Genomic DNA, 27,782 nt, shown 5'->3' with positions numbered 1-27,782 from the left:
GTTCAGACCAGTTCAAACCGGTTCAAACCAGTCCAAACCAGTTCAGACCAGTCCAGACCGGTTCAAACCAGTTCAAACCAGTCCAAACCATTTCAAACCAGTCCAAACCAGTTCAAACCAGTCCAAACCGGTTCAAACCAGTTCAAACCAATTCAAACCAGTCCAAACCAGTCCAGACCAGTCCAGACCAGTTCAGACCAGTCCAAACCAGTTCAGACCAGTTCAAACCAGTAAAAACCAGTTCAAACCAGTCCAAACCGGTCCAAACCTGTCCAAACCAGTTCAGACCAGTAAAAACCAGTCCAGACCAGTCCAAACCAGTCCAAACCAGTTCAAACCAGTCCAAACCAGTCCAAACCAGTCCAGACCAGTCCCCAAATCCCAAAAATCAGCCAAATCCGGGATCAAACTGGGATTTATTGGATCCAACTGGGAAAATCCCAGTCCAAACCAGTCCAGACCAGTTCAGACCAGTTCAGACCAGTCCAAACCAGTCCAGACCAGTTCAAACCAGTTCAAACCAGTCCAAACCAGTTCAAAATTCCGGAATGTTCTCCCGGCTCCGGCTCCGGGTGGCCCCTTCCAGGTCCCCGACGCCGCATCCTGTCGGAATTTCGGGAATTTCGGGAATTTCGGGAATTTTGGGGTGGGGGAGGGGACATCGATGACGTCATCGCCCAAAATTTGGGGCGTTATTCCCAAAATTCCCAACATTTTCACAAAAAATTCGCATTTTTCCTCCACTAAAATTAACATTTTTCCTAAGAATTCCCAATTTTCCCCCGAAATTCCCAATTTTTCCCCCCAAAATTCCTAAATTTTCCCCAAAATTTCCCATTTTTCCCCCCCAAATTCCCCATTTTTCCCAAATTTCCCCTCAAAATTCCCATTTTCCCCCCAAAATTTCCCATTTTTCCCCAAAATTCCCATTTCCCCCCCAAATTTCCCATTTTTTTCCCAATTTTCCCCCAAAATTCCCATTTTCCCCCAATTTTCCCCAAAATTCCCAATTTTTCCCCCAAAATTCCCATTTTTCCTGAGAATTCCCAAGTTTCCCCCCAAAATTCCCGTTTTTCCCCCAATTTTCCCCTAAAATTCCCATTTTTCCCCCCCAAAGTTCCCATTTTTTCCACAATTTCCCCCCAAAATTCCCATTTCCCCCCAAATTTTCCCATTTTTCCCAAATTTCCCCCTAAATTCCCAATTTTTTCCCCAAAATTCCCATTTTTTCCCAAAATTCCCATTTCCCCCCAAAAATTCCCATTTTTTCCCAAATTTCCCCCCAAAATTCCCATTTCCCCCCAATTTTCCCCTTTTTTTCGTAATTTTCCCCCAAAATTACCCTTTTTTCCCCAAATTCCCAATTTTCCCCCTAAATTCCCATTTTTTTCCCCCAAAATTCCCCTTTTCCCCCCAATTTTCCCATTTTTTCTGTAATTTTCCCCCAAAATTCCCCTTTTTTTCTCCCAAAATTCCCCTTATTTCCCCCAAAATTCCCTTTTTTTCCCCCAAAATTCCCTTTTTTTTCCCCCCAAAAATTCCCATTTTCCCCCAAATTTTCCCCAAATTTCCCCCCAATTTCCCCCTTAAATTCCCCTTTTTCCCCCCAAAATTTCCATTTTTTTCCCAATTCCCCCCAAAATTCCCATTTTTCCCCCAATTTTCCTCCAAAATTCCCTTTTTTTTCCCCCAAAATTCCCTTTTTTCCCCAGTTTTCCCCCAAATTCCCTTTTCCCCCCCAAATTCCCTTTTTTCCCCAATTTTCCCCCCAAATTCCCTTTTCCTCCAAAATTCCCATTTTCCCCCCAAAATTCCCATTTACCCTAATTTTCTCCCCAAATTCCCATTTTATTCCCCAATTTCCCTCAAATTCCCTTTTTCCCCCAAAATTCTCATTTTCCCCCCAAAATTCCCATTTTTCCCCCAAAAATTCCCATTTCCCCCAAATTTCCTCCCAAAATTCCCATTTTCCCCCAGCTTTCCCCCCAATTTCTGCCCAAAATTCCCGTGTTTTCCCAAAATTCCTATTTTCCCAAAAAATTTCCCATTTTCCCCCCAAATTTCCCATTTTTCCCCGATTTCCCCCTAAAATTCCCATTTTTTTCCCCAAAATTGCCATTTTTCCCCATATTTCCCATTTTTCCCCAAAATGTCCTGTTTTTCCCCCAATTCCATCCCAAAATTCCCATTTCCCCCAAAATTCCCTTTTATCCCCCAATTTCCCCCTAAAATTCCCATTTTTTCCCCAAATGCCCATTTTCCCCCCGAATTTCCCATTTTTTCCCCAAATTCCCTTTTTTCCCCATTTTCCCCCCAAACCTCCAAAATTCCCAATTTTCCCCCAAAATTCCCAATTTTCCCCCAATTTTTCCCATTTTTTCTGTAATTTTCCCTCAAAATTCCCTTTTTTCCCTCCAATTTCCTCCCAAAATTCCCTTTTTTCCCCCAAATTCCTTTTTTCCCCCTTTTCCCCCCCATTTTTCCCCCAAATTCCCTTTTTTTCCCCAATTTCCCCAATTTCCCCCAAAATTCCCTTTTTTCCTCAATTTTCCCCTAAAATTCCCATTTTTCCCCCCCAAAATTCCCTTTTTTTTCCCCCAATTTCCCCCAAAATTACCCTTTTTTCCCCCAAAATTCCCCTTTCCCCCCAAATTCCCTTTTTTCCCCCCAATTTCCCCAAAATTCCCCCTTTTCCCCCCCAATTTTCCCATTTCCCCCCCAATTTCCCCCCAAAATTCCCATTTTTCCCCCCAAAATTCCCTTTTTTCCCCCCAATTTCCCCTCCAAAATTCCCATTTCTTCCCCCAATTTTCTCTTTTTTTCGTAGTTCCCCCAAATTCCCCTTTTTTCCCCCCAAAATTCCCAATTTTTTCCCCCAATTTTCCCCCCAATTTCCCCCTAAAATTCCCTTTTTTCCCCCCAAAATTCCCATTTTCCCCATTCCCCCCAAAATTCCCATTTTCCCCAAAATCCCCGTTTTTCTCCCCAAACCCACCGTCCATGCGGAGGCGGCGCAGCCCCGGGCGGAGCTTCCGGAACGTTCCGGGCCCGAGGCCGGGATTGGCCGAGAGCCGCAGGGAGAGGGGGGGGGACCGGGGGAGGCACCTGGATTTGGGGCGAAAAACGGGAAAATTGGGAAAAAATCACAAAAATGGGCAAAAAATGCTGAAAAATGGGGGAAAAAAGGGGAAAAAATGGGGAAAAAATGGGGAAAAAATGGGGGGAAATGGGCAAAAAATAGGGTAGAAAAGGGGAAAAAACGTGGCAAAAATGGGACAAAAATGGGTCAAAAAATGGGACAAAAATGGGCAAAATTGGCAAAAAAATCAGACAAAAAATTTAAAAAAATGGGACAAAAATGGGGCAAAATTGGGCAAAAATGGGACAAAAACGGGTAAAAATGGGGCAAAAATGGAATGAAAATGGGCAAAAATGGACAGAAATGGGCAAAAAATGGGGAAAAAACGTGGCAAAAATGGGACAAAATGGGGAAAAAATGGGGGAAAAATGGGGCAAAGATTGGCCGAGAGCTGCAGGGAGAGAGGGGGGGCCCGGGGGAGGCACCTGGATTGGGGTGAAAAAGGGGAAAATTGGGAAAAATGGGAAAAAATGGGGAAAAATGGGGGAAAAATGGGGAAAAAATGCTGAAAAATGGGGGAAAAAAGGGGAAAAAATGGGGAAAAAATGGGCAAGAAATGGGGCAAAAATGGGCAAAATTGGCAAAAAAATCACACAAAAATTAAAAAAAAAATGCACAAAAATGGGGCAAAATTGGCAAAAAAATCAGACAAAATTTTTTAAAAAATGGACAAAAATGGGGCAAAATGGGGCAAAAATAGGGACAAAAATTGCACGAAAATGGACAAAAATGGGGCAAAAATGGAATGAAAATGGGCAAAAATGGACAGAAATGGGCAAAAAATGGGGGGAAATGGGCAAAAGTGGGGGAAAAATGGGACAAAAAAAGGGCAAAAAATGGGGCAAAAATGGGACAAAAATGGGGCAAAAATGGGACAAAAATGGAATGAAAATGGGCAAAAATGGACAGAAATGGGGAAAAAATGGGGAAAAAACGTGGCAAAAATGGGACAAAAATGGGGAAAAATGGACAAAAATAGGACAAAAATGGGAGAAAAATGGACAAAAATGGGGGGAAATGGGCAAAAATCACAGAAATGGGGAAAAAATGGGGGGAAATGGGCAAAAATGGGGCAAAAATGGGCAAAAGATTGGCCGAGAGCTGCAGGGAGAGAGGGGGGGCCCGGGGGAGGCACCTGGATTGGGGTGAAAAACGGGAAAATTGGGCAAAATGGGAAAAATGGGGAAAAATGGGGGAAAATGGGGCAAAAATGGGGAAAAAAAAGGGACAAAAATGGGACAAAAATGGGGCAAAAATGGGGCAAAGATTGGCCGAGAGCTGCAGGGAGAGGAGGGAGACCGGGGGAGGCACCTGGATTTGGGGTGAAAAACGGGAAAATTGGGCAAAAATCACAAAAATGGGCAAAAAATGCTGAAAAATGGGGGAAAAAAGGGGAAAAAATGGGGCAAAAATGGGCAAAAAATAGGGTAAAAATGGGGCAAAAAATGGGGCAAAATTGGCAAAAAAATAAGACAAAAATTTTAAAAGAAGGGACAAAAATGGGCAAAATGGGCAAAAAATGGGTGAAAATGGTCAAAAATGGGGGAAAAATGGGGAAAAATGGGGGAAAATGGGGCAAAAATGGGACAAAAAAGGGACAAAAATGGGCAAAAAAAGGGAAAAAAATTGCACGAAAATGGACAAAAATGGGCAAAAATGGACAGAAATGGGCAAAAAATGGGGAAAAAACGTGGCAAAAATGGGACAAAAATGGGGAAAAATGGGACAAAAAAGGGACAAGAATGGGAAAAAAATGGGGAAAAACGGGGCAAAAATGGGGCAAAAATGGGCAAAAAAAAGGGACAAAAATTGCACGGAAATGGACAAAAATGGGGCAAAATGGGCAAAAAAGGGACAAGAATGGGGGAGAATGGGGAAAAATGGGAGAAAATGGGGAAAAATGGGGAAAAATGGGGAAAAAAGGGAAAAAATGGGGGAAAAAATGGGGAAAAGATTGGCCGAGAGCTCCAGGGAGAGAGGGGGGGACCGGGGGAGGCACCTGGATTGGGGCGAAAAACGGGAAAATTGGGCAAAAATCACAAAAATGGGGAAAAATGGGGAAAAAAGGGGAAAAAATGGGCAAAAATTGGGCAAAAAAGGGCAAAAATGGGGGGAAAATGGAGGGAAAAGGGACAAAAATGAGGCAAAAATGGGCAAAAATGGGGCAAAAATGGGCAAAAAAAGGGACAAAAATTGCACGAAAATGGACAAAAATGGGGGAAAAATGGAATGAAAAAGGGAAAAAAATGGACAGAAATGGGCAAAAAATGGGGAAAAAACGTGGCAAAAATGGGACAAAAATGGGGAAAAAATGGGGAAAAACGGGGCAAAAATGGGGCAAAAATGGGCAAAAAATGGAGAAAAATGGGGAAAAAATGGGGCAAAAATGGGGGAAAATGGGCAAAAATCAGAGAAATGGGGAAAAAATGGGGGGAAATGGGCAAAAATGGGGCAAAAATGGGGAAAAATGGGGCAAAGATTGGCCGAGAGCTGCAGGGAGAGGGGGGGCCCGGGGGAGGCACCTGGATTTGGGGTGAAAAACGGGAAAATTGGGAAAAAATCACAAAAATGGGGAAAAATGGGGAAAAAATGGGGAAAAAATGGGCAAAAATGGGGAAAAAAATGGGGGAAAAATGGGGCAAAAAAGGGACAAAAATGGGGCGAAAATGGAACAAAAATGGGCAAAAATGGGGAAAAATGGGCAAAAATAGGGGAAAATGGGCAAAAAATAGGGTAAAAATGGGGCAAAAAATGGGGCAAAATTGGCAAAAAAATCAGACAAAAATTTTAAAAGAAGGGACAAAAATGGGCAAAATATGGACAAAAATGGACAAAAATGGGGGGAAATGGGCAAAAATGGGAGAAAAATGTGAGAAAAATGGGCAAAAATGGGGGGGAATGGGAAAAATGGGGCAAAAATGGGGCAAAAATGGACAAACATGGGAGAAAAATGGGACAAAAATGGGGCAAAAAATGGGGAAGAAATGGGGGGAAATGGGCAAAAATGGGGAAAAAGGGGGAAAAAATGGGGCAAAAAAAGGGCAAAAAATGGGGAAAAATGGGGCAAAAAGGGACAAAAATGGGGCAAAAATGGGCAAAAATGGGAAATGGACAAAAATTGGGCAAAAATGGGGAAAAATGGGGAAAAATGGGAAAAAAGGGACAAAAATGGGGCATAAATGGGACAAAAAAGGGACAAAAATGGACAAATACGGGGCAAAAAATGGGGCAAAAATGGACTAAAATGTCCCCAAATGTCCTCAAGGTGTCCCCAAATGGCACCAAAGTGTCCCCAAATGTCCCCAAAGTGTCCCCAAGGTGTCCCCAGGTGTCCCCAAAGTGTCCCCAGATGGCCTCAAAATGTCCCCAACTGTCCCCAAATGACCCAAAATGGCCTCAAATGGACCCAAAGTGTCCCCAGATGGCACCAAATGGCCCCAAATGGCACCAAAGTGTCCCCAAGGTGTCCCTAAATGTCCCAAAATGGCCCCAAAGTGTCCCCAGATGGCACCAAATGACCCAAATGTCCCCAAATGTCCCCAGATGGCACCAAAGTGTCCCCAACTGTGCCCAAAGGACCCAAAATGACCCAAAGTGTCCCCAAAGTGTCCCCAACTGTCCCCAAATGACCCAAAATGACCCAAAATGTCCCCAAATGTCCTCAAAGTGTCCCCAAATGGCCCCAAATGGCCCCAAATGGCACCAATGTGTCCCCAAATGACACCAAGGTGTCCCCAAATGTCCCTAAAGTGTCCCCAGATGTCCCCAAAGTGTCCCCAGATGGCACCAAAGTGTCCCCAACTGTGCCCAAATGACCCAAAATGACCCAAACTGTCCCCAAGTGTCCCCAGATGTCCCCGAGGTGTCCCCAACTGTCCTGAAATGTCCCTAAAGTGTCCCCAGATGTCCCCAGATGTCCCCAGGATGTCCCCAAATGTCCCCAAAGTGTCCGCAGATGGCACCAAATGTCCCCAAGTGGCCCCAAGTGGCCCCAAATGGCACCAAAGTGTCCCAAAATGTCCCCAAATGTCCCCAGATGGCATCAAAGTGTCCCCAAATGTCCCCAGATGTCCCCAGGGTGTCCCCAAAGTGTCCACAAGGTGTCCCCAAAGTGTCCCCAAATGTCCCCAAAGTGTCCACAAGGTGTCCCCAAAGTGTCCCCAGATGTCCCCAAAGTGTCCCCAAGTGTCCCCAGATGTCCCCAGGGTGTCCCCAACTGGCACCAAAATGTCCCCAAGGTGTCCCCAAGTGTCCCCAAATGTCCCCAGGATGTCCCCAGGGTGTCCCCAAATGTCCCCAAGGTGTCCCCAAATGGTGCCAAAGTGTCCCCAAATGTCCCCAGGGTGTCTCCAGATGTCCCCGAGGTGTCCCTAAAGTGTCCCCAAATGGCCCCCAAGTGTCCCCAAATGTCCCCAAAATGACCCAAAATGGCACCAAATGTCCCCAAGGTGTCCCTAAAGTGTCCCCAAATGGACCCAAAGTGTCCCCAAATGGCACCAAAGTGTCCCCAAATGTCCCCAAGGTGTCCCCAAATGGCAAAAAATGTCCCCAAATGTCCCCAAATGTCCCCAAAGTGTCCCCAAATGTCCCCAAAATGTCCCCAAATGGCACCAAAGTGTCCCCAGATGACACCAAAGTGTCCCCAGGATGTCCCCAAATGTCCCCAGATGGCCCCAAACTGTCCCCAAATGTCCCCAAAGTGTCCCCAGATGGCACCAAAGTGTCCCCAAAATGTCCCCAGGGTGTCCCCAAATGTCCCCAGATGTCCCCAGGTGTCCCCAAATGGCCCCAAAATGACCCAAAATGTCCCCAAATGTCCTCAAGGTGTCCCCAAATGGCACCAAAGTGTCCCCAGATGTCCCCAGGGTGTCCCCAAATGTCCCCAAAGTGTCCCCAAGTGTCCCCCGATGTCCCCACGGTGTCCCCCAATGTCCCCGAGGTGTCCCCAAATGGACCCAAAATGTCCCCAAATGGCCCCAAAATGTCCCCAGATGTCCCCAAGGTGTCCCCAGGGTGCCCCTAAAGTGTCCCCAAATGGCCCCAGATGTCCCCAAATGTCCCCAGGGTGTCCCCAACTGTCCTGAAATGTCCCTAAAGTGTCCCCAGATGGCACCAAAGTGTCCCCAAATGACCCAAAATGGCCCCAAATGTCCCCAAATGGCCCAAAAGTGTCCCCAAATGCACCCAAAGTGTCCCCAGGGTGTCCCCAAAGTGTCCCCAAATGTCCCCAGGGTGTCCCCAGATGGCCCCGAGGTGTCCCCAACTGTCCTGAAATGTCCCTAAAGTGTTCCCAAATGGCCCCAAAATGGCACCAAATGTCCCCAGGGTGTCCCCAACTGTCCTGAAATGTCCCTAAAATGTCCCCAGATGTCCTCAAAGTGTCCCCAAATGTCCCCAAGTGTCCCCAAATGTCCCCAAGGTGTCCCTAAAGTGTCCCCAAATGTCACCAAATGTCCCCAGATGGCACCAAAATGTCCCCAAATGTCCCCAGATGGCACCAAATGTCCCCAAATGTCCCCAAATGGCGTCAAAGTGTCCCCAAAATGTCCCCAGATGGCCCCAAAGTGTCCCCAAATGTCCCCAAATGTCCCCAAAGTGTCCCCAGATGGCACCAGTGTCCCCAAATGGCAGCAAAGTGTCCCCAAAGTGTCCTCAAGTGGCACCAAAATGTCCCCAACTGTGCCCAAATGACCCAAAATGACCCAAAATGTCCCCAGATGTCCCCAAGGTGTCCCCAAATGTCCCCAGATGGCACCAAAGTGTCCCCAGATGTCCCGAAATGTCCCCAAAGTGTCCCCAAGGTGTCCCCGATGTCCCCAGGTGTCCCCTCACCGTGCCAGCTCCTCCATGTCCCCGTCCCTCAGGTGGTTCCCGGCCAGCGAGAGGTGGCACAGGGCACAGCCGGCCTGGCGGGGACAGCGGGATGTCACCGAGGCCACCAAGTGTCCCCAAGGCCACCAGGAGTGTCACCGAGGCCACCAGGTGTCACCAAGGTCACCAAAAGTGTCACCGAGGCCACCAAGTGTCACCAGGGCCACCAGGAGGGTCACCGAGGCCACCAAAACTGTCCCCAAGGCCACCAAACGTGGCCTCAAGGTCACCGAGGCCACCAAGTGTCACCAAGGCCACCAGGAGGGTCACCAAGGTCATCAAACATGGCCCCAAGGCCACCAAAAGTGTCACCGAGGCCACCAGGAGTGTCCCCAAGGCCACCAGTAGTGTCCCCAAGGCCCCAAAAGTGTCCCCAAGGCCACCAAAAGTGTCCCCAAGGCCACCAAACATGGCCCCAAGGTCATCAAAAGTGTCCCCAAGGCCACCAAAAGTGTCCCCAAGGACACCAAAAGTGTCCCCAAGGCCACCAAAAGTGTCACTGAGGTTGCCAAAAGTGTCACCAAGGTCACCAAAAGTGTCCCCAAGGTCACCAAAAGTGTCACCGAGGCCATCAAAAGTGTCCCCAAGGCCACCAAAAGTGTCCCCAAGGTCACCAAAAGTGTCATCGAGGCCACCAAAAGTGTCACCGAGGCCATCAAAAGTGTCCCCAAGGTCACCAAAAGTGTCCCCAAGGACACCAAAAGTGTCATCAAGGCCATCAAGTGTCCCCGAGGTCACCAACTGTGGCCCCAAGGCCACCAAAAGTGTCCCCAAGGTCACCAAAAGTGTCCCCGAGGCCACCAGGTGTCACCAGGGCCACCAGGAGTGGCCCCAAGGTCACCAAAAGTGTCCCCAAGGCCACCAAAAGTGTCCCCAAGGTCACCAGGTGTCACCAGGGCCACCAAAAGTGTCATCGAGGCCACCAAAACTGTCCCCAAGGCCACCAAAAGTGTCATCGAGGTCACCAAAAGTGTCCCCAAGGCCACCAAAAGTGTCCCCAAGGACACCAAAAGTGTCATCAAGGCCACCAAAAGTGTCATCAAGGACATCAAAAGTGGCCCCAAGGCCACCAAAAGTGTCACCGAGGCCACCAGGTGTCACCAGGGCCACCAGGAGTGGCCCCAAGGGCACCAAAAGTGTCCCCAAGGTCACCAAAAGTGTCCCCAAGGGCACCAAAAGTGTCCCCAAGGTCACCAAAAGTGTCCTCAAGGCCACCAAAAGTGTCACCAAGGCCACCAAAAGTGTCATCAAGGACATCAAAAGTGGCCCCAAGGTCACCAAAAGTGTCCCCAAGGCCACCAAAAGTGTCATTGAGGCCACCAAAAGTGTCATCAAGGTCACCAAAAGTGTCCTCAAGGTCACCAAAAGTGTCACCAAGGCCACCAAAAGTGTCCCCAAGGTCACCAAAAGTGTCATCGAGGCCACCAAAAGTGTCCCCAAGGCCACCAGGAGTGTCACCGAGGTCACCAAAAATGTCACCGAGGCCACCAGGTGTCACCAGGGCCACCAGGAGTGGCCCCAAGGGCACCAAAAGTGTCCCCAAGGTCACCAAAAGTGTCCCCAAGGGCACCAAAAGTGTCCCCAAGGTCACCAAAAGTGTCCTCAAGGCCACCAAAAGTGTCACCAAGGCCACCAAAAGTGTCATCAAGGACATCAAAAGTGGCCCCAAGGTCACCAAAAGTGTCCCCAAGGCCACCAAAAGTGTCATCAAGGTCACCAAAAGTGTCCTCAAGGTCACCAAAAGTGTCACCAAGGCCACCAAAAGTGTCCCCAAGGCCACCAAAAGTGTCCCCAAGGTCACCAAAAGTGTCCCCGAGGCCACCAAAAGTGTCCCCAAGGTCACCAAAAGTGTCCCCAAGGACACCAAAAGTGTCATCAAGGCCACCAAAAGTGTCATCAAGGCCACCAAAAGTGTCATCAAGGCCACCAAAAGTGTCCCCAAGGACACCAAAAGTGTCATCAAGGCCACCAAAAGTGTCATCAAGGCCACCAGGAGTGTCCCCAGGGCCACCAAATTGGCCCCAAGGTCACCAAAAGTGTCACCAAGGCCACCAAAACTGTCCCCAAGGCCACCAAACATGGCCTCAAGGTCACTGAGGCCACCAAGTGTCACCAAGGCCACCAAAAGTGTCCCCAAGGCCACCAAAAGTGTCACCGAGGCCACCAAAAGTGTCTCCAAGGCCCCAAAAGTGTCACCGAGGCCACCGGTGTCCCCAATGTCCCCAATGTCCCCAATGTCCCCAATGTCCCCAATGTCCCCAAATGTCCCCAATCCCCCCAATGTCCCCAATCCCCCCAATGTCCCCAATGTCCCCAATGTCCCCAATGTGTCCCCAATGTCCCCAAATATCCCCAATGTCCCCAATGTCCCCAATGTCCCCAATCCCCCCAATCCCCCCAATGTCCCCGCAATGTCCCCAATCCCCCCAAATGTCCCCAATCCCCCCAATGTCCCCAATGTCCCCAATGTCCCCATACCTGCTGCAGGTACCGTGCCAGCTCCGCGCCGATGTCCCCATCGATGTCCCCAATGTCCCCAATGTCCCCCCAATGTCCCCAATGTCCCCAATGCCCCCAATGTCCCCAACACCCTAAATGTCCTCAATGTCCCCAATGTCCCCAAATGTCCCCAATGCCCCCAATGTCCCGAATGCCACCAACACCCCCAATGTCTCCAATGTCCCCAACACCACCAAATGTCCCCAAATGCCCCCAATGTCCCCAATGTCCCCAAATGCCCCCAATGTCCCCAATCCCCCCAAATGTCCCCAATGTCCCCAATGTCCCCAATGTCCCCAATCCCCCCAATGTCCCCAATCCCCCCAATGTCCCCAATGTCCCCCCAATGCCCCCAATGTCCCCAATGTCCCCAGTGTCCCCAATCCCCCCAAATGTCCCCAATGTCCCCAATGTCCCCAATCCCCTCAATGTCCCCAATGCCACCAACACCCTCAAGTGTCCCCAATCCCCTCGATATCCGTCAGTCCCCCAAATGTCACCAAATGTCCCCAATCCCCCACAAATGTCCCCATACCTGCTGCAGGTACCGTGCCAGCTCCGCGCCGATGTCCCCACTGATGTCCCCAATGTCCCCATCAGTGTCCCCAATGTCCCCAATGTCCCCAATGTCCTAAATGTCCCAAGTCCCCCCAAATGTCCCCAATGTCCCCAAATGTCCCCAATCCCCTCAAATGTCCCCAATGTCCCCAATCCCCTCAAATGTCCCCAATGTCCCCAATCCCCTCAATGTCCCCAATCCCCCCAATGCCCCCAATGTCCCCAATGTCCCCAATCCCCCCAATGTCCCCAATGTCCCCAACATCCCCAATGTCCCCAATGTCCCCAATGTCCCCAATGTCCCCAATGTCCCCAATGTCCCCCCAATGTCCCCAATGTCCCCAATGTCCCCAATGTCCCCAATGTCCCCCCAATGTCCCCAATGTCCCCAATGTCCCCAATGTCCCCCCAATGTCCCCAATGTCCCCAATGTCCCCAATGTCCCCAATGTCCCCAATCCCCCCAATGTCCCCCCAATGTCCCCAATGTCCCCAATGTCCCCAATGTCCCCAATGTCCCCAATCCCCCCAATGTCCCCAAAGTCCCCAATGTCCCCCCAATGTCCCCCAATGTCCCCAATGTCCCCAATGTCCCCCAATCCCCCCAATGTCCCCAATGTCCCCCCAATGTCCCCAATGTCCCCAATGTCCCCAATATCCCCAATGTCCCCAATGCCCCAAATGTCCCCAATCCCCCCCAATGTCCCCAATGCCACCAACATCCCCAAATGTCCCCAAATGTCCCCAATCCCCCCAATGTCCCCAATGCCCCTGAGTGTCCCCAAATGTCCCCATACCTGCTGCAGGTACTGTGCCAGCTCCGTGCCAATGTCCCCACTGATGTCCCCAATGTCCCAAATCCCCCAAATGTCCCCAATGTCCCCAATGTCCCCAATCCTCCTGAGTGTCCCCAAATGTCCCCAATCCCCCCAATGCCACCAAGCCCCCAAATGTCCCTAACACCCCCAATCCCCCAAATGTCCCAAATTCCCCAGAGTGTCCCCAATCCCCTCAATGTCCCCAAAGCCACCAACACCCCCAAATGTCCCAAATCCCCCCAGTGTCCCGAACACCCCAAATGTCCCCAACACCCCCAAATGTCCCCAATCCCCCCAATCCCCCCAATGTCCCAAATCCCCCCAAATGTCCCCAATCTCCCCAAATGTCCCCAAATGTCCCCAATCCCCCCAATCCCCCCAATGTCCCCAATGTCCCCAATGTCCCCAATCCCCCAAATGTCCCCAAATGTCCCCATACCTGCTGCAGGTACCGTGCCAGCTCCGCGCCGATGTCCCCACCAATGTCCCCCTCGGTGTCCCCAATGTCCCCATCGGTGTCCCCAATGTCCCCAGTGTCCCCAAGGACGCCGTCCAGCTCCAGGCTCCGGATGCTCCGGGCCGGGATCGTCCTGAGGAGCCGCCGCAGCCCCGCCCGGCCCAGCGGGTTGTAGGACAGGGCCAGGCTCTGCAAAGGGGTCGTGTCTGGGAAAAAATGGGAATTATTCATAACATTCCCAAAATATTTCCAAGATTTTACAAAATTCCCAATTTTCCCATAAAATTCCCACTTTTTTCCCATAAAAATCCCATTTTTCCCCATAAAAATCCCATTTTTCCCCATAAAAATCCCATTTTTTCCCCTAAAATTCTGATTTTTCCCCCCTTAATTCCCAGCATTTTTGTCCCCAAAAATTCGGATTTTTCCCCAAAAATTAAATTTTCCCGACGTTCCCAGGATTTCCCAAAAATTCCCAATTTTTCACCCAAAAATTCACATTTTTCCACAAAGAAATCTCATTTTTTCCCCTAAATTCCCAGCATTTTTGTCCCCAAAAATTCAGATTTTTTTTCCCAACATTTCGAAGGTTTTCCCATAAAATTCCCATTTTCCACAAAAAAATCTCATTTTTTTCCCCAAATTTCCGGCATTTTTCCCCAAAAAGATTCTGATTTTTTCCCCCCAAAATTCGATTTTCCCAACATTCCCAGGAATTCCCAAAAATTCCCAATTTTCCCACCAAAATTCCCCATTTTTTCCCACCAAAATTCCCATAAAATTCTCATTTTTCCCCTAAATTTCCACCATTTTTGTCCTCAAAAAGTCAGATTTTTTCCCAAAAATTCAATTTTCCCAACATTCCAAGGTTTTCCCAAAATTCCCAATTTTCCCCCCAAAATTCACATAAAATTCTCATTTTCCCCCCAAAATTCCCATAAAATTCTAATTTTCCCCCTAAATTCCCAGCATTTCCCAACAAAATTTCAATTTTTCTTCCCAAAAATTTAATTCCCCCAAAATTCCCACATTTTCCCCATAAAATTCTGAGTTTTTCCCCAAAATTCCAAATTTTCCATAAAATTCCCAAATTTTCCCCCAAAATTCCCACATTTTCCCCCCAAAATTCCCATTTTTCCCCAAAATTTCCAGTATTTTTCCCAAAAAATCTTGATTTTTCGTCCCAAAAACTTAATTTTCCCAACATGCCCAGGATTTCACCAAAATTCCCAATTTTCCCACCAAAATTCCAGATTTTCCCCCAAATTCTCCCATAAATTCCCCAATTTCCCCCAGCGGGTTGTAGGACAGGGCCAGGCTCTGCAAAGGGGTCGTGTCTGGGGGAAAAAATGGGAATTATTCCCAAAATATTCCCAGGATTTTCCACAATTCCCAATTTTCCCCCAAAATTCCCACCCTTTTCCAAGAAATCCCCACTTTTTTCCCATAAAAATCCCATTTTTTCCCATAAAATTCTGTTTTTTTTCTCAAATTTCCAGCATTTTTCCACCAAAAATTCTGATTTTTTTCCCCCAAAAATTCCAAGGTTTTCCCATAAAATTCCCATTTTCCACAAATAAATCTCATTTTTCCCACTAATTCCCAGCATTTTTCCCAAAAATTCAATTTTCTCAACATTCCCAGGATTTCCCCAAAATTCCCAATTTTCCCACCAAAATTCCCGATTTTCCCCCAAATTTTCCCCCAAATTCCCCAATTTCCCCCAGCGGGTTGTAGGACAGGGCCAGGCTCTGCAAAGGGGTCACCTCTGGGAAAAACGGGAATTATTCCCAAAATATTCCCAAGGTTTTACAAAATTCCCAATTTTCCTAAAAAATTCCCACCCTTTCCCAAAAAATCCCAGCTTTTTTCCCATAAAATCCCATTTTTTCACCCCAAAATTCCCATTTTTTTCACAAAAAAATCTCATTTTTCCTCAAATTTCCAGCATTTTTTCCCAAAAAAAATCTGATTTTTCCCCAAAAATTAAATTTTCCCAACATTCCCAGGAATTCCCAAAAATTCCCAATTTCCCCTCAAAATTCTGACATTTTTCACATAAAATTCTGATTTTTCCCCAAAATTCCCTATTTTCCATAAAATTCCCAAATTCCCCCAAAATTCCCATTTTTACCCATAAAATTCTGATTTTTTTCCTCAAAATTTCCATTTTTCTTCCCAAAAATTCAATTTTCCCAAAATTCCCAAATTTCCCCCCAAAATTCCCATGTTTTTCCCATTAAATTAGCATTTTTCCCTCAAAAATTCTGATTTTTTCCTCCAATATTCCCAGGATTTCCCCCAAATTCCCGATTTTCCCCCAAATTCCCAATTTCCCCCAGCGGGTTGTAGGACAGGGCCAGGCTCTGCAAAGGGGTCCCCTCTGGGGGAAAAATGGGAATTATTCACAACATTTCCAAAATATTTCCAAGATTTTCCACAATTCCCAATTTTCCCATAAAATTCCCAATTTTTCCCCGCAAAATTTGCATTTTTCCCCATAAAAATCCCATTTTTCCCCTAAAATTCTGATTTTCTTCCCCAAAATTTCCAGAATTTTTCTCCCAAAAATTCTGATTTTTTTCCCCAAAATTCGATTTTCCCAAAATTTCCAAGGTTTTCCCATAAAATTCCCATTTTCCACAAATAAATCTCATTTTTCCCACTAATTCCCAGCATTTTTCCCAAAAATTCAATTTTCTCAACATTCCCAAGATTTCCCCAAAATTCCATATTTTCCCCCAAAATTCCCATAAAATTCTCATTTTCCTCTAAATTCCCAGCATTTCCCATCAAAATTTCAATTTTTCGTCCCAAAAATTTCATTTTACCAAAATTCCCAAAATTCCCACATTTTCCCCTAAAATGCTGAGTTTTTCCCCAAAATTCCCAATTTTCCATAGAATTCCCAAATTTTCCCCCCAAAATTCCCATTTTTCTCCCAAAATTTGCATTTTTCCTACAAATTTCCAGCATTTTCCCCTCAAAATTTTGATTTTTCTTCTGAAAAATTTAATTTTCCCAAAATTCCCACATTTTCCCCATAGAATTCTCAGTTTTCCCCCAAATACCCAATTTTCCATAAAATTCCCGAATTTCCCCCTAAAATTTGCATTTTCCCCATAAAATTCCCATTTTTCCTCCAAATTTCCAGTATTTTTCCCTCAAAATTTCGAGTTTTCGTCCCAAAAATTTAATTTTCCCAAAATTTCCAAAATTCCTCCCCAAAATTCCCACATTTTCCTCCTAAAATTCTTATTTTTCCCCCAAATTCCCAAATTCTCCCATAAATTCCCGATTTCCCCCAGCGGGTTGTAGGACAGGGCCAGGCTCTGCAGAGGGGTTATCTCTGGGAAAAAATGGGAATTATTTCCAATATTCCCAAGGTTTTACAAAATTCCCAATTTTCCAAAAAAATTCCCACCCTTTTCCAAGAAATCCCAGCTTTTTTCCCCCAAAATTCCCTTTTTTCCCTCAAAAAAATGTCATTTTTCCCCCAAATTTCCAGGATTTTTCTCCCCAAAAATTCTGATTTTTTTCCCAAAAGTTCAATTTTCTCAACATTCCCAGGATTTCCCCAAAATTCCCATTTTTTCACCCAAAAATTCGCATTTTCCACAAAATTCCCAGTTTTCCACAAAAAATTATGATTTTTTCCCAAAATTTCCAGTATTTTTCCCTCAAAATTTCGATTTTTTTTCCCAAAAATTTAATTTTCCCGAAATTCCCAATTTTTCCCCCGAAATTCCCACATTTTTTCCCATAAAATTCTGATTTTTCCCCCAAAATTCCCAATTTTCCCCCAAATTTCCCCATAAATCCCCAATTTCCCCCAGCGGGTTGTAGGACAGGGCCAGGCTCTGCAAAGGGGTCACCTCTGGGGGAAAAATGGGAATTATTCCCAAAATATTCCCAAGGTTTTACAAAATTCCCAATTTTCCCAAAAAATTCCCACCCTTTCCCAAGAAATCCCAGCTTTTTTCCCATTAAAATCCCATTTTTTCACCCAAAAATTCACATTTTTCCCTCAAAAAAATATAATTTTTTCCCCTAAATTCCTAGCATTTTTCCCGGAAAAATTCAGATTTTTTCTCCCAAAAATTAAATTTTCCCGACGTTCCCAGGAATTCCCAAAAATTCCCAATTTTTCCCCCAAATTCCCAAATTTTCCCATGAAATTTGCATTTTTTCTGACAAATTTCCAGCATTTCCCATCAAAATTTTGATTTTTCTTCCCAAAAATTTAATTCCCCCAAAATTCCCACATTTTCCCCATAAAATTCTGAGTTTTTCCCCAAAATTCCCAATTTTCCATAAAATTCCCAAATTTCCCCCCAAATTTGCATTTTTCCCCATAAAATTCCCATTTTTCCTCCAAATTTCCAGTATTTTCCCCAAAATATTTTGATTTTTCGTCCCAAAAATTTAATTTTCCCAAAATTCCCACATTTTCCCAAAAAAATTCTGGGTTTTTCCCCAAAATTCCCAATTTTCCATAAAATTCCCGAATTTTCCCCCAATATTCCCACATTTTCCCCATAAAATTCTGAGGTTTTCCCCAAATTCCCAAATTTTCCCCCAAATTCCCCAATTTCCCCCAGCGGGTTGTAGGACAGGGCCAGGCTCTGCAGCGGGGTCGTGTCTGGGGGAAAAAATGGGAATTATTTCCAACATTCCCAAGGTTTTACAAAATTCACAATTTTCCCAAAAAATTCCCAATTTTTTCCCATAAAAATCCCATTTTTCCCCGCAAAATTCCCAATTTTCCCCCCCAAAATACCCATAAAATTCTCATTTTTCCCAGAAAAAATCTGATTTTTTCCCCCAAAAATTCAATTTTCCCAACATTCCCAGGAATTCCCAAAAATTCCCATTTTTCCCTCAAAAAATGTCATTTTCCCCTCAAATTTCCAGCATTTTTCCCAAAAAAAATCTGATTTTTTTCCCAAAAATTCATATTTCCCAGAATTCCCAGGATTTCCCCAAAATTCCCAATTTTTCCCCCAAAATTCTGACATTTTTCACATAAAATTCTGATTTTTTCCCAAATTTCCACTATTTTCCCCTCAAAATTTCCATTTTTCTTCCCAAAAATTTAATTTTCCGAACATTCCCAGGAATTCCCCAAAATTCCCATTTTCCCATAAAATTCTGATTTTTTTCCCTAAAATTTCCAGCATTTTCTCCCCAAAAATTCAGATTTTTTTCCCAAAAATTCAATTTTCCCAACATTAGCACGATTTCCCCCAAAATCCCAATTTTTCATAAAATTCCCGAATTTTCCCCCCAAAATTCCAATTTTTCTCCCAAGATTTCATTTTTCCTGCAAATTTCCAGTATTTTTCCCTCAAAATTTCGATTTTTCCTGCCAAAAAATTAATTTTCCCAAAATTCCCAAAATTCCCACATTTTCCCCATAAAATTCTGAGTTTTCCCCAAAATTCCCAACTTTCCATAAAATTCCCAAATTTTCCCCCCAAAATTCCAATTTTTCTCCCAAAATTTCATTTTTCCTGCAAATTTCCAGTATTTTTCCCTCAAAATTTGCATTTTTCTTCCCAAAAATTTAATTTTCCCAAAATTCCCCAAATTACCCCCAAAATTCCCACATTTTCCCCATAAAATTCCTGATTTTTCCCCAAATTCCCAAATTTTCCCATAAATCCCCAAATTTCCCCCAGCGGGTTGTAGGACAGGGCCAGGCTCTGCAGCGGGGTCACCTCTGGGGGAAAAATGGGAATTATTCCCAACATTCCCAAGATTTTACAACATTCACAATTTTCCCAAAAAATCCCCACCCTTTTCCAAGAAATCCCCACTTTTTTCCCATAAAAATCCCATTTTTTCCCATAAAATTCTGATTTTTTTCTCAAATTTCCAGCATTTTTCTCCCAAAAATTCTGACTTTTTTTTTCCCAAAAATTCGATTTTCCCAACATTCCCAGGAATTCCCCAAAATTCCCTTTTTTTCCACCAAAATTCCCATGTTTTTCCCATAAAATCTGCATTTTTCCTACAAATTTCCAGTTTTACCCTCAAAATTTAGATTTTTCTTTCAAAAAATTTAATTTTCCAAACATTCCCAGGATTTCCCCAAAATTCCCAAATTTCCCCCCCAAAAATCCCATTTTTCCCACAAAAAAATCTCATTTTTTCCCCAAAAATTCTGATTCTTTCCCCCAAAAATTCAATTTTCCCAACATTCCCAGGATTTCCCCAAAATTCCCGATTTTTCCCCACAAAATTCCCATTTTTCCCCCAAAATTCCCATTTTTTCCCATAAAATTTTAACTTTTTCAAAAAATTTCCAGTATTTTTCCCACAAAATTTTGGGTTTTCTTCCCAGAAATAAAATTCCCACATTTTCCCCATAAAATTCTCATTTTCCCCCAAAAATTCCCAATTTTCCATAGAATTCCCATATTTTCCCCCAAAATTCCCAAATTTTTCCCATAAAATTTGCACTTTTCCTACAAATTTCCAGCATTTTCCCCTCAAAATTTCGATTTTTCTTCCCAAAAATTTAGTTTTCCCAAAATTCCTAAAATTCCTCCCCAAAATTCCCACATTTTCCCCATAAAATTCTGATTTTTCCCCCAAAATTCCCAATTTTCCCCCAAATTTTCCCATAAATTCCCCAATTTCCCCCAGCGGGTTGTAGGACAGGGCCAGGCTCTGCAAAGGGGTCACCTCTGGGGGAAAAACGGGAATTATTTCCAAAATATTCCCAAGGTTTTACAAAATTCACAATTTTCCCAAAAAATTCCCACCCTTTCCCAAAAATTCCCAGCTTTTTTCCCATAAAAATCCCATTTTTTCACCCAAAATTTCACATTTTTTCCTCAAAAAAATGTCATTTTTCCCTCAAATTTCCAGCATTTTTCTCCCCAAAAATTCAGATTTTTCTTCCCAAAAATTCGATTTTCCCAACATTCCCAGGAATTCCCAAAAATTCCCAATTTTTCCCCCAAATTCCCAAATTTTCCCATGAAATTTGCACTTTTCCTACAAATTTCCAGCATTTCCCATCAAAATTTCGATTTTTCTTCCCAAAAATTTAGTTTTCCCAACATTCCCCAAATTCCCACATTTTCCCCAAAAAATTCTGAGTTTCCCCCCAAAATTCCCAATTTTCCCACCAAAACTCCCGATTTTCCCCCAAATTCCCCAATTTCCCCCAGCGGGTTGTAGGACAGGGCCAGGCTCTGCAAAGGGGTCACCTCTGGGGGAAAAAACGGGAATTATTCCCAAGATTTTACACAATTCCCAACATTCCCAATTTTCCCAAAAAATCCCCACCCTTTCCCAAAAAATCCCAGCTTTTTTTCCCATTAAAATCCCATTTTTTCCCATAAAATTCTGATTTTTCCCCCTAAATTTCCAGGATTTTTCTCCCCAAAAATTCAGACTTTTTTTCCCCAAAAATTTAATTTTCCCAACATTCCCAGGATTTCCCCAAAATTCCCATTTTTTTCCCCCAAAATTCTGACATTTTTCACATAAAATTCTGATTTTTCCCCAAAATTCCCAAATTTCCATAAAATTCCCAAATTCCCCCAAAATTCCCATTTTTGCCCATACAATTCTGATTTTTCCCCAAAATTCCCACATTTCCCCCCCAAAATTCCCAAATTTCCATAAAATTCCCAAATTTCCCCCCAAAATTCCCAAATTTCCATAAAATTCCCAAATTTCCCCCCAAAATTCCCACGTTTTCCCCATAAAATTCTGATTTTTTCCCCCAAATTTCCAGCATTTTTCCCCCAAAAAATTCTGATTTTTTCCCCAAAAATTCAATTTTCCCAACGTTCCCAGGATTTCCCCAGAATTCACAATTTTTCTCCCCAAAAATTCAGATTTTTTCCCAAAAATTCGATTTTCCCGACATTCCCAGGAATTCCCAAAAATTCCCACATTTTCCCCCAAAATTTGCATTTTTCCCCATAAAATTCTGATTTTTTCCCAAAATTTCAGTATTTTCCCAAAAAAAATTCGATTTTTCTTCCCAAAAATTTAATTTTCCCAAAATTCCCATATTTTCCAAATAAAATGCTGAGTTTTTCCCCAAAATTCCCAATTTTCCATAAAATTCCTGAATTTTCCCCCCCGAATTCCCTAGTTTTTCCCATAAAATTTGCATTTTTCCTACAAATTTCCAGCATTTTTCCCTCAAAGTTTTGATTTTTTCCGCCAAAAATTAAATTTTCCCAAATCCCCAAAAATCCCACATTTTTCCCCCAAAATTCCCAATTTCCCATAAAATACCCAATTTTTCCCCCCAAAATTCCCATTTTTCCCCTAAAATTCTGATTTTTTTCCCCCAAAATTTCCAGAATTTTTCTCCCCCAAAATTCTGATTTTTTTCCCCAAAAATTTTATTTTTCCCAACATTCCCAGGATTTCCCCAAAATTCCCAATTTTCCCCCCCAAATTCCCATAAAATTCTCATTTTTCCCTAAATTCCCAGCATTTTTCCCGGGAAAATTAAGATTTTTCTTCCCAAAAATTCGATTTTCCCAACATTCCCAGGATTTCCCCAAAATTTCCAATTTTTCCACCAAAATTCCCGATTTTCCCCCCAAAATTCCCATAAAATTCTCATTTTTTCCCCAAATTTCCCGCATTTTTCCCCCCAAAATTCTGATTTTTTTTCCAAACCTTCAATTTTCCCGACATTCCCAGGATTTCCCCAAAATTCCCAATTTTTCCCACCAAAATTCGCATTTTTCCTCCAAATTTCCCGTATTTTTCCCTCAAAGTTTTGATTTTCCTTTCCAAAAATTAAATTTTCCAAGAAATTCCCATTTCCACCCAAAATGTGCATTTTTCCCCATAAAATTCCCATTTTTCCCACAAATTCCAGTACTTTTGTCCCCAAAAATTCTGATTTCTCCCCCAAAATTATCAGTTTTTTCCCCATAAAATTTTGATTTTTCTTCCCAAAAATTTAACTTTCCCAAAATTCCCCCCAAAATTCCCACATTTTCCCCCCAAAATTCCCAGTTTTCCATAAAATTCCCAATTTTTCCCCTAAAATTCTCAAATTTTCTCAAAATTCCCATTTTTTTCCTAAAATTCCCAATTTTTCCCCAAAAATTCCCAATTATCCCAAAATTCCCAATTTTTTCCCCAAAATTCCCAGGATTTTCCCTTTAAATTCCCATTTTTTCCCAAAATTCATATATTTTCCAAAAAAATTCCCACATTTTCCCCATAAAATTCCCAAATTTCCCCAAAATTTTTTCCTGAGTGACCCTGAGTGACCCTGAGTGACCCCGAGTGACCACTGAGTGACCTATGAGTGACCCTGAGTGACCAATGAGTGACCCTGAGTGACCCTGAGTGACCCTGAGTGACCCTGAGTGACCCTGAGTGACCAATGAGTGACCAATGAGTGACCCTGAGTGACCAATGAGTGACCCTGAGTGACCAATGAGTGACCAATGAGTGACCCCTGAGTGACCAATGAGTGACCCTGAGTGACCCTGAGTGACCCTGAGTGACCAATGAGTGACCAATGAGTGACCCCGAGTGACCACTGAGTGACCCTGAGTGACCCTGAGTGACCCTGAGTGACCCTGAGTGACCAATGAGTGACCCTGAGTGACCAATGAGTGACCCTGAGTGACCCTGAGTGACCCTGAGTGACCCTGAGTGACCCTGAGTGACCAATGAGTGACCCTGAGTGACCAATGAGTGACCAATGAGTGACCCCTGAGTGACCAGTGAGTGACCCTGAGTGACCAATGAGTGACCAATGAGTGACCAATGAGTGACCCTGAGTGACCCTGAGTGACCAATGAGTGACCCTGAGTGACCCTGAGTGACCAATGAGTGACCCTGAGTGACCAATGAGTGACCCTGAGTGACCAATGAGTGACCAATGAGTGACCCTGAGTGACCAATGAGTGACCCCTGAGTGACCCTGAGTGACCCTGAGTGACCAATGAGTGACCCTGAGTGACCCTGAGTGACCAATGAGTGACCCTGAGTGACCCTGAGTGACCAATGAGTGACCAATGAGTGACCCTGAGTGACCAATGAGTGACCAATGAGTGACCCTGAGTGACCAATGAGTGACCAATGAGTGACCAATGAGTGACCCCTGAGTGACCCCTGAGTGACCAGTGAGTGACCAATGAGTGACCCTGAGTGACCAATGAGTGACCAATGAGTGACCCTGAGTGACCAATGAGTGACCAATGAGTGACCCTGAGTGACCCTGAGTGACCCTGAGTGACCACTGAGTGACCAGTGAGTGACCAATGAGTGACCAATGAGTGACCCTGAGTGACCCCTGAGTGACCAATGAGTGACCCCTGAGTGACCCTGAGTGACCCTGAGTGACCAATGAGTGACCAATGAGTGACCCTGAGTGACCCTGAGTGACCAATGAGTGACCAATGAGTGACCAATGAGTGACCCTGAGTGACCAATGAGTGACCAATGAGTGACCCTGAGTGACCAATGAGTGACCAATGAGTGACCCTGAGTGACCAATGAGTGACCAATGAGTGACCAATGAGTGACCCTGAGTGACCCTGAGTGACCAATGAGTGACCCTGAGTGACCCTGAGTGACCAATGAGTGACCCCGAGTGACCAATGAGTGACCAATGAGTGACCCTGAGTGACCCTGAGTGACCAATGAGTGACCCGAGTGACCAATGAGTGACCAATGAGTGACCAATGAGTGACCCTGAGTGACCCTGAGTGACCCTGAGTGACCAATGAGTGACCAATGAGTGACCACTGAGTGACCCTGAGTGACCAATGAGTGACCCTGAGTGACCCTGAGTGACCCCTGAGTGACCAATGAGTGACCAATGAGTGACCCTGAGTGACCCTGAGTGACCAATGAGTGACCAATGAGTGACCCTGAGTGACCCTGAGTGACCAATGAGTGACCCTGAGTGACCCCTGAGTGACCCCGAGTGACCCTGAGTGACCCTGAGTGACCAATGAGTGACCCTGAGTGACCAATGAGTGACCAATGAGTGACCAATGAGTGACCCCTGAGTGACCCTGAGTGACCAATGAGTGACCAATGAGTGACCAATGAGTGACCCTGAGTGACCCTGAGTGACCAATGAGTGACCCCTGAGTGACCAATGAGTGACCCCTGAGTGACCCCTGAGTGACCAATGAGTGACCAATGAGTGACCCTGAGTGACCCTGAGTGACCCTGAGTGACCAATGAGTGACCAATGAGTGACCCTGAGTGACCCTGAGTGACCAATGAGTGACCACTGAGTGACCCCGAGTGACCAATGAGTGACCCTGAGTGACCAATGAGTGACCAATGAGTGACCAATGAGTGACCCTGAGTGACCCTGAGTGACCCTGAGTGACCCCTGAGTGACCAATGAGTGACCCTGAGTGACCAATGAGTGACCCTGAGTGACCAATGAGTGACCACTGAGTGACCCTGAGTGACCAATGAGTGACCCTGAGTGACCAATGAGTGACCAATGAGTGACCAATGAGTGACCCTGAGTGACCCTGAGTGACCCTGAGTGACCAATGAGTGACCCCTGAGTGACCCTGAGTGACCCTTAGTGACCAATGAGTGACCAATGAGTGACCCTGAGTGACCCGAGTGACCAATGAGTGACCCTGAGTGACCAATGAGTGACCAATGAGTGACCAATGAGTGACCCTGAGTGACCAATGAGTGACCAATGAGTGACCACTGAGTGACCAATGAGTGACCAATGAGTGACCCTGAGTGACCAATGAGTGACCCCTGAGTGACCCTGAGTGACCAATGAGTGACCAATGAGTGACCACTGAGTGACCAATGAGTGACCAATGAGTGACCCTGAGTGACCAATGAGTGACCCCTGAGTGACCAATGAGTGACCCCTGAGTGACCCTGAGTGACCAATGAGTGACCAATGAGTGACCCCTGAGTGACCCCTGAGTGACCAATGAGTGACCCTGAGTGACCAATGAGTGACCAATGAGTGACCAATGAGTGACCCTGAGTGACCAATGAGTGACCAATGAGTGACCCTGAGTGACCCTGAGTGACCAATGAGTGACCCTGAGTGACCCTGAGTGACCCTGAGTGACCAATGAGTGACCCTGAGTGACCACTGAGTGACCCCTGAGTGACCAATGAGTGACCAATGAGTGACCCCGAGTGACCCCGAGTGACCCCGAGTGACCCCTGACCCCGGGTGACCCCTGACCCACCTGGGATGGGGAATGGCCGGCTCAGGCCGCAGCTCCGGACGCGCAGAGTGACCAGTGCCGGACACTGTCCGAGGAGAGTGACCAGAGAGTGACCACCGGTGTCCCCCAGCGGGGTCAGGCTGAGGTCCAGCTCCTGCAGGGCCTGAGTGACCAGAGAGTGACCACTGAGTGACCACTGACCGCTGAGTGACCACTGAGTGACCACTGAGTGACCATTGACCGCTGAGTGACCACTGAGTCACCCTGAGTGAGAACTGACCACTGCGTGACCACTGAGTGACCAGTGAGTGACCACTGAGTGACCAGTGACCACTGAGTGACCAGTGAGTGACCAGAGAGTGACCACTGACCAGTGAGTGACCACTCAGTGACCACTGAGTGACCACAGTGACCACTGACCGACCACTGAGTGACCACTGAGTGACCACTGACCACTGAGTGACCAGAGAGTGACCACCGGTGTCCCCCAGCGGGGTCAGGCTGAGGTCCAGCTCCTGCAGGGCCTGAGTGACCAGAGTGACCACTGAGTGACCACTGAGTGACCACTGAGTGACCAGTGACCACTGAGTGACCACTGAGTGACCACTGAGTGACCACTGAGTGACCAGTGACCCCTGAGTGACCACTGAGTGACCACTGAGTGACCAGAGAGTGACCAATGAGTGACCAATGAGTGACCACTGAGTGACCAGTGACCACTGAGTGACCACTGAGTGACCACTGACCACTGAGTGACCACTGAGTCACCCTGAGTGAGAACTGACCACTGAGTGACCACTGAGTGACCACTGACCACTGAGTGACCACTGAGTGACCACTGACCACTGAGTGACCACTGAGTGACCAGAGAGTGACCACTGACCACTAAGTGACCATTTAGTGACCACTGAGTGATCCTGAGTGACCATTAAGTGACCACTGACCACTGAGTGACCAATGAGTGACCAATGAGTCACCCTGAGTGAGAACTGACCACTGAGTGACCACTGAGTGACCAGTGAGTGACCACCGGTGTCCCCCAGCGGGGTCAGGCTGAGGTCCAGCTCCTGCAGGGCCTGAGTGACCAGAGAGTGACCACTGAGTGACCACTGAGTGACCAGAGAGTGACCACTGAGTGACCACTGAGTGACCAGTGACCACTGAGTGACCGCTGAGTGACCACTGAGTGACCAGTGACCACTGAGTGACCGCTGAGTGACCACTGAGTGACCAGTGACCACTGAGTGACCCCTGAGTGACCCCTGAGTGACCACTGAGTGACCAGAGAGTGACCAATGAGTGACCACCGGTGTCCCCCAGCGGGGTCAGGCTGAGGTCCAGCTCCTGCAGGGCCTGAGTGACCAGAGAGTGACCAATGAGTGACCACTGACCACTGAGTGACCACTGAGTGACCACTGAGTGACCCTGAGTGACCACTGACCACTGAGTGACCACTGAGTGACCACTGAGTGACCAGTGAGTGACCAGTGACCACTGAGTGACCAGTGACCACTGAGTGACCAGAGAGTGACCACCGGTGTCCCCCAGCGGGGTCAGGCTGAGGTCAAGTTCCTGCAGGGCCTGAGTGACCAGAGAGTGACCACTGAGTGACCACTGACCACTGAGTGACCAATGAGTGACCAGAGAGTGACCACTGAGTGACCCTGAGTGACCACTGAGTGACCAGTGACCACTGAGTGACCCTGAGTGACCAGAGAGTGACCACTGAGTGACCAGTGAGTGACCACTGAGTGACCACTGAGTGACCACTGACCACTGAGTGACCAGTGAGTGACCACTGACCACTGAGTGACCCTGAGTGACCACTGAGTGACCACTGAGTGACCACTGAGTGACCAGTGACCACTGAGTGACCACTGACCACTGAGTGACCACTGAGTGACCAGAGAGTGACCCCTGAGTGACCACTGACCGCTGAGTGACCAGTGCCGGACACTGTCCGAGCAGAGTGACCAGAGAGTGACCACCGGTGTCCCCCAGCGGGGTCAGGCTGAGGTCCAGCTCCTGCAGGGCCTGAGTGACCAGAGAGTGACCACTGAGTGACCACTGAGTGACCAGTGACCACTGAGTGACCACTGACCACTGAGTGACCAGAGAGTGACCACTGAGTGACCAGTGACCACTGAGTGACCACTGAGTGACCACTGAGTGACCAGAGAGTGACCAATGAGTGACCAATGAGTGACCACTGAGTGACCCTGAGTGACCACTGAGTGACCACTGAGTGACCACTGACCACTGAGT

At 46.2% G+C, this 27,782-nt stretch overlaps 1 protein-coding gene across 1 annotated transcript; it reads right to left on the bottom strand.

The window, feature by feature from the left end:
• Positions 1-397: 397 nt before the first annotated feature.
• LOC140682366 (tonsoku-like protein) lies at positions 398-26,446 on the bottom strand. The gene is made up of 6 exons (XM_072924324.1): positions 26,401-26,446; positions 25,539-25,742; positions 13,324-13,547; positions 8,972-9,045; positions 2,996-3,105; positions 398-603 (listed from the first exon to the last, which is right to left on the bottom strand). Exons 1-6 carry the CDS (start codon positions 26,444-26,446, stop codon positions 536-538), a joined length of 726 nt encoding a protein of 241 aa, XP_072780425.1. The 3' UTR covers positions 398-535.
• Between the last annotated feature and the right edge of the window lie 1,336 nt (positions 26,447-27,782).

The sequence above is a fragment of the Taeniopygia guttata genome, chromosome 2, assembly GCF_048771995.1.
Source record: "Taeniopygia guttata chromosome 2, bTaeGut7.mat, whole genome shotgun sequence".
Lineage (NCBI taxonomy): Eukaryota > Metazoa > Chordata > Aves > Passeriformes > Estrildidae > Taeniopygia > Taeniopygia guttata.
The sequence above is the reverse complement of the archived record's forward strand: the minus strand, read 5'-3'. Positions and strand labels throughout refer to the sequence as shown.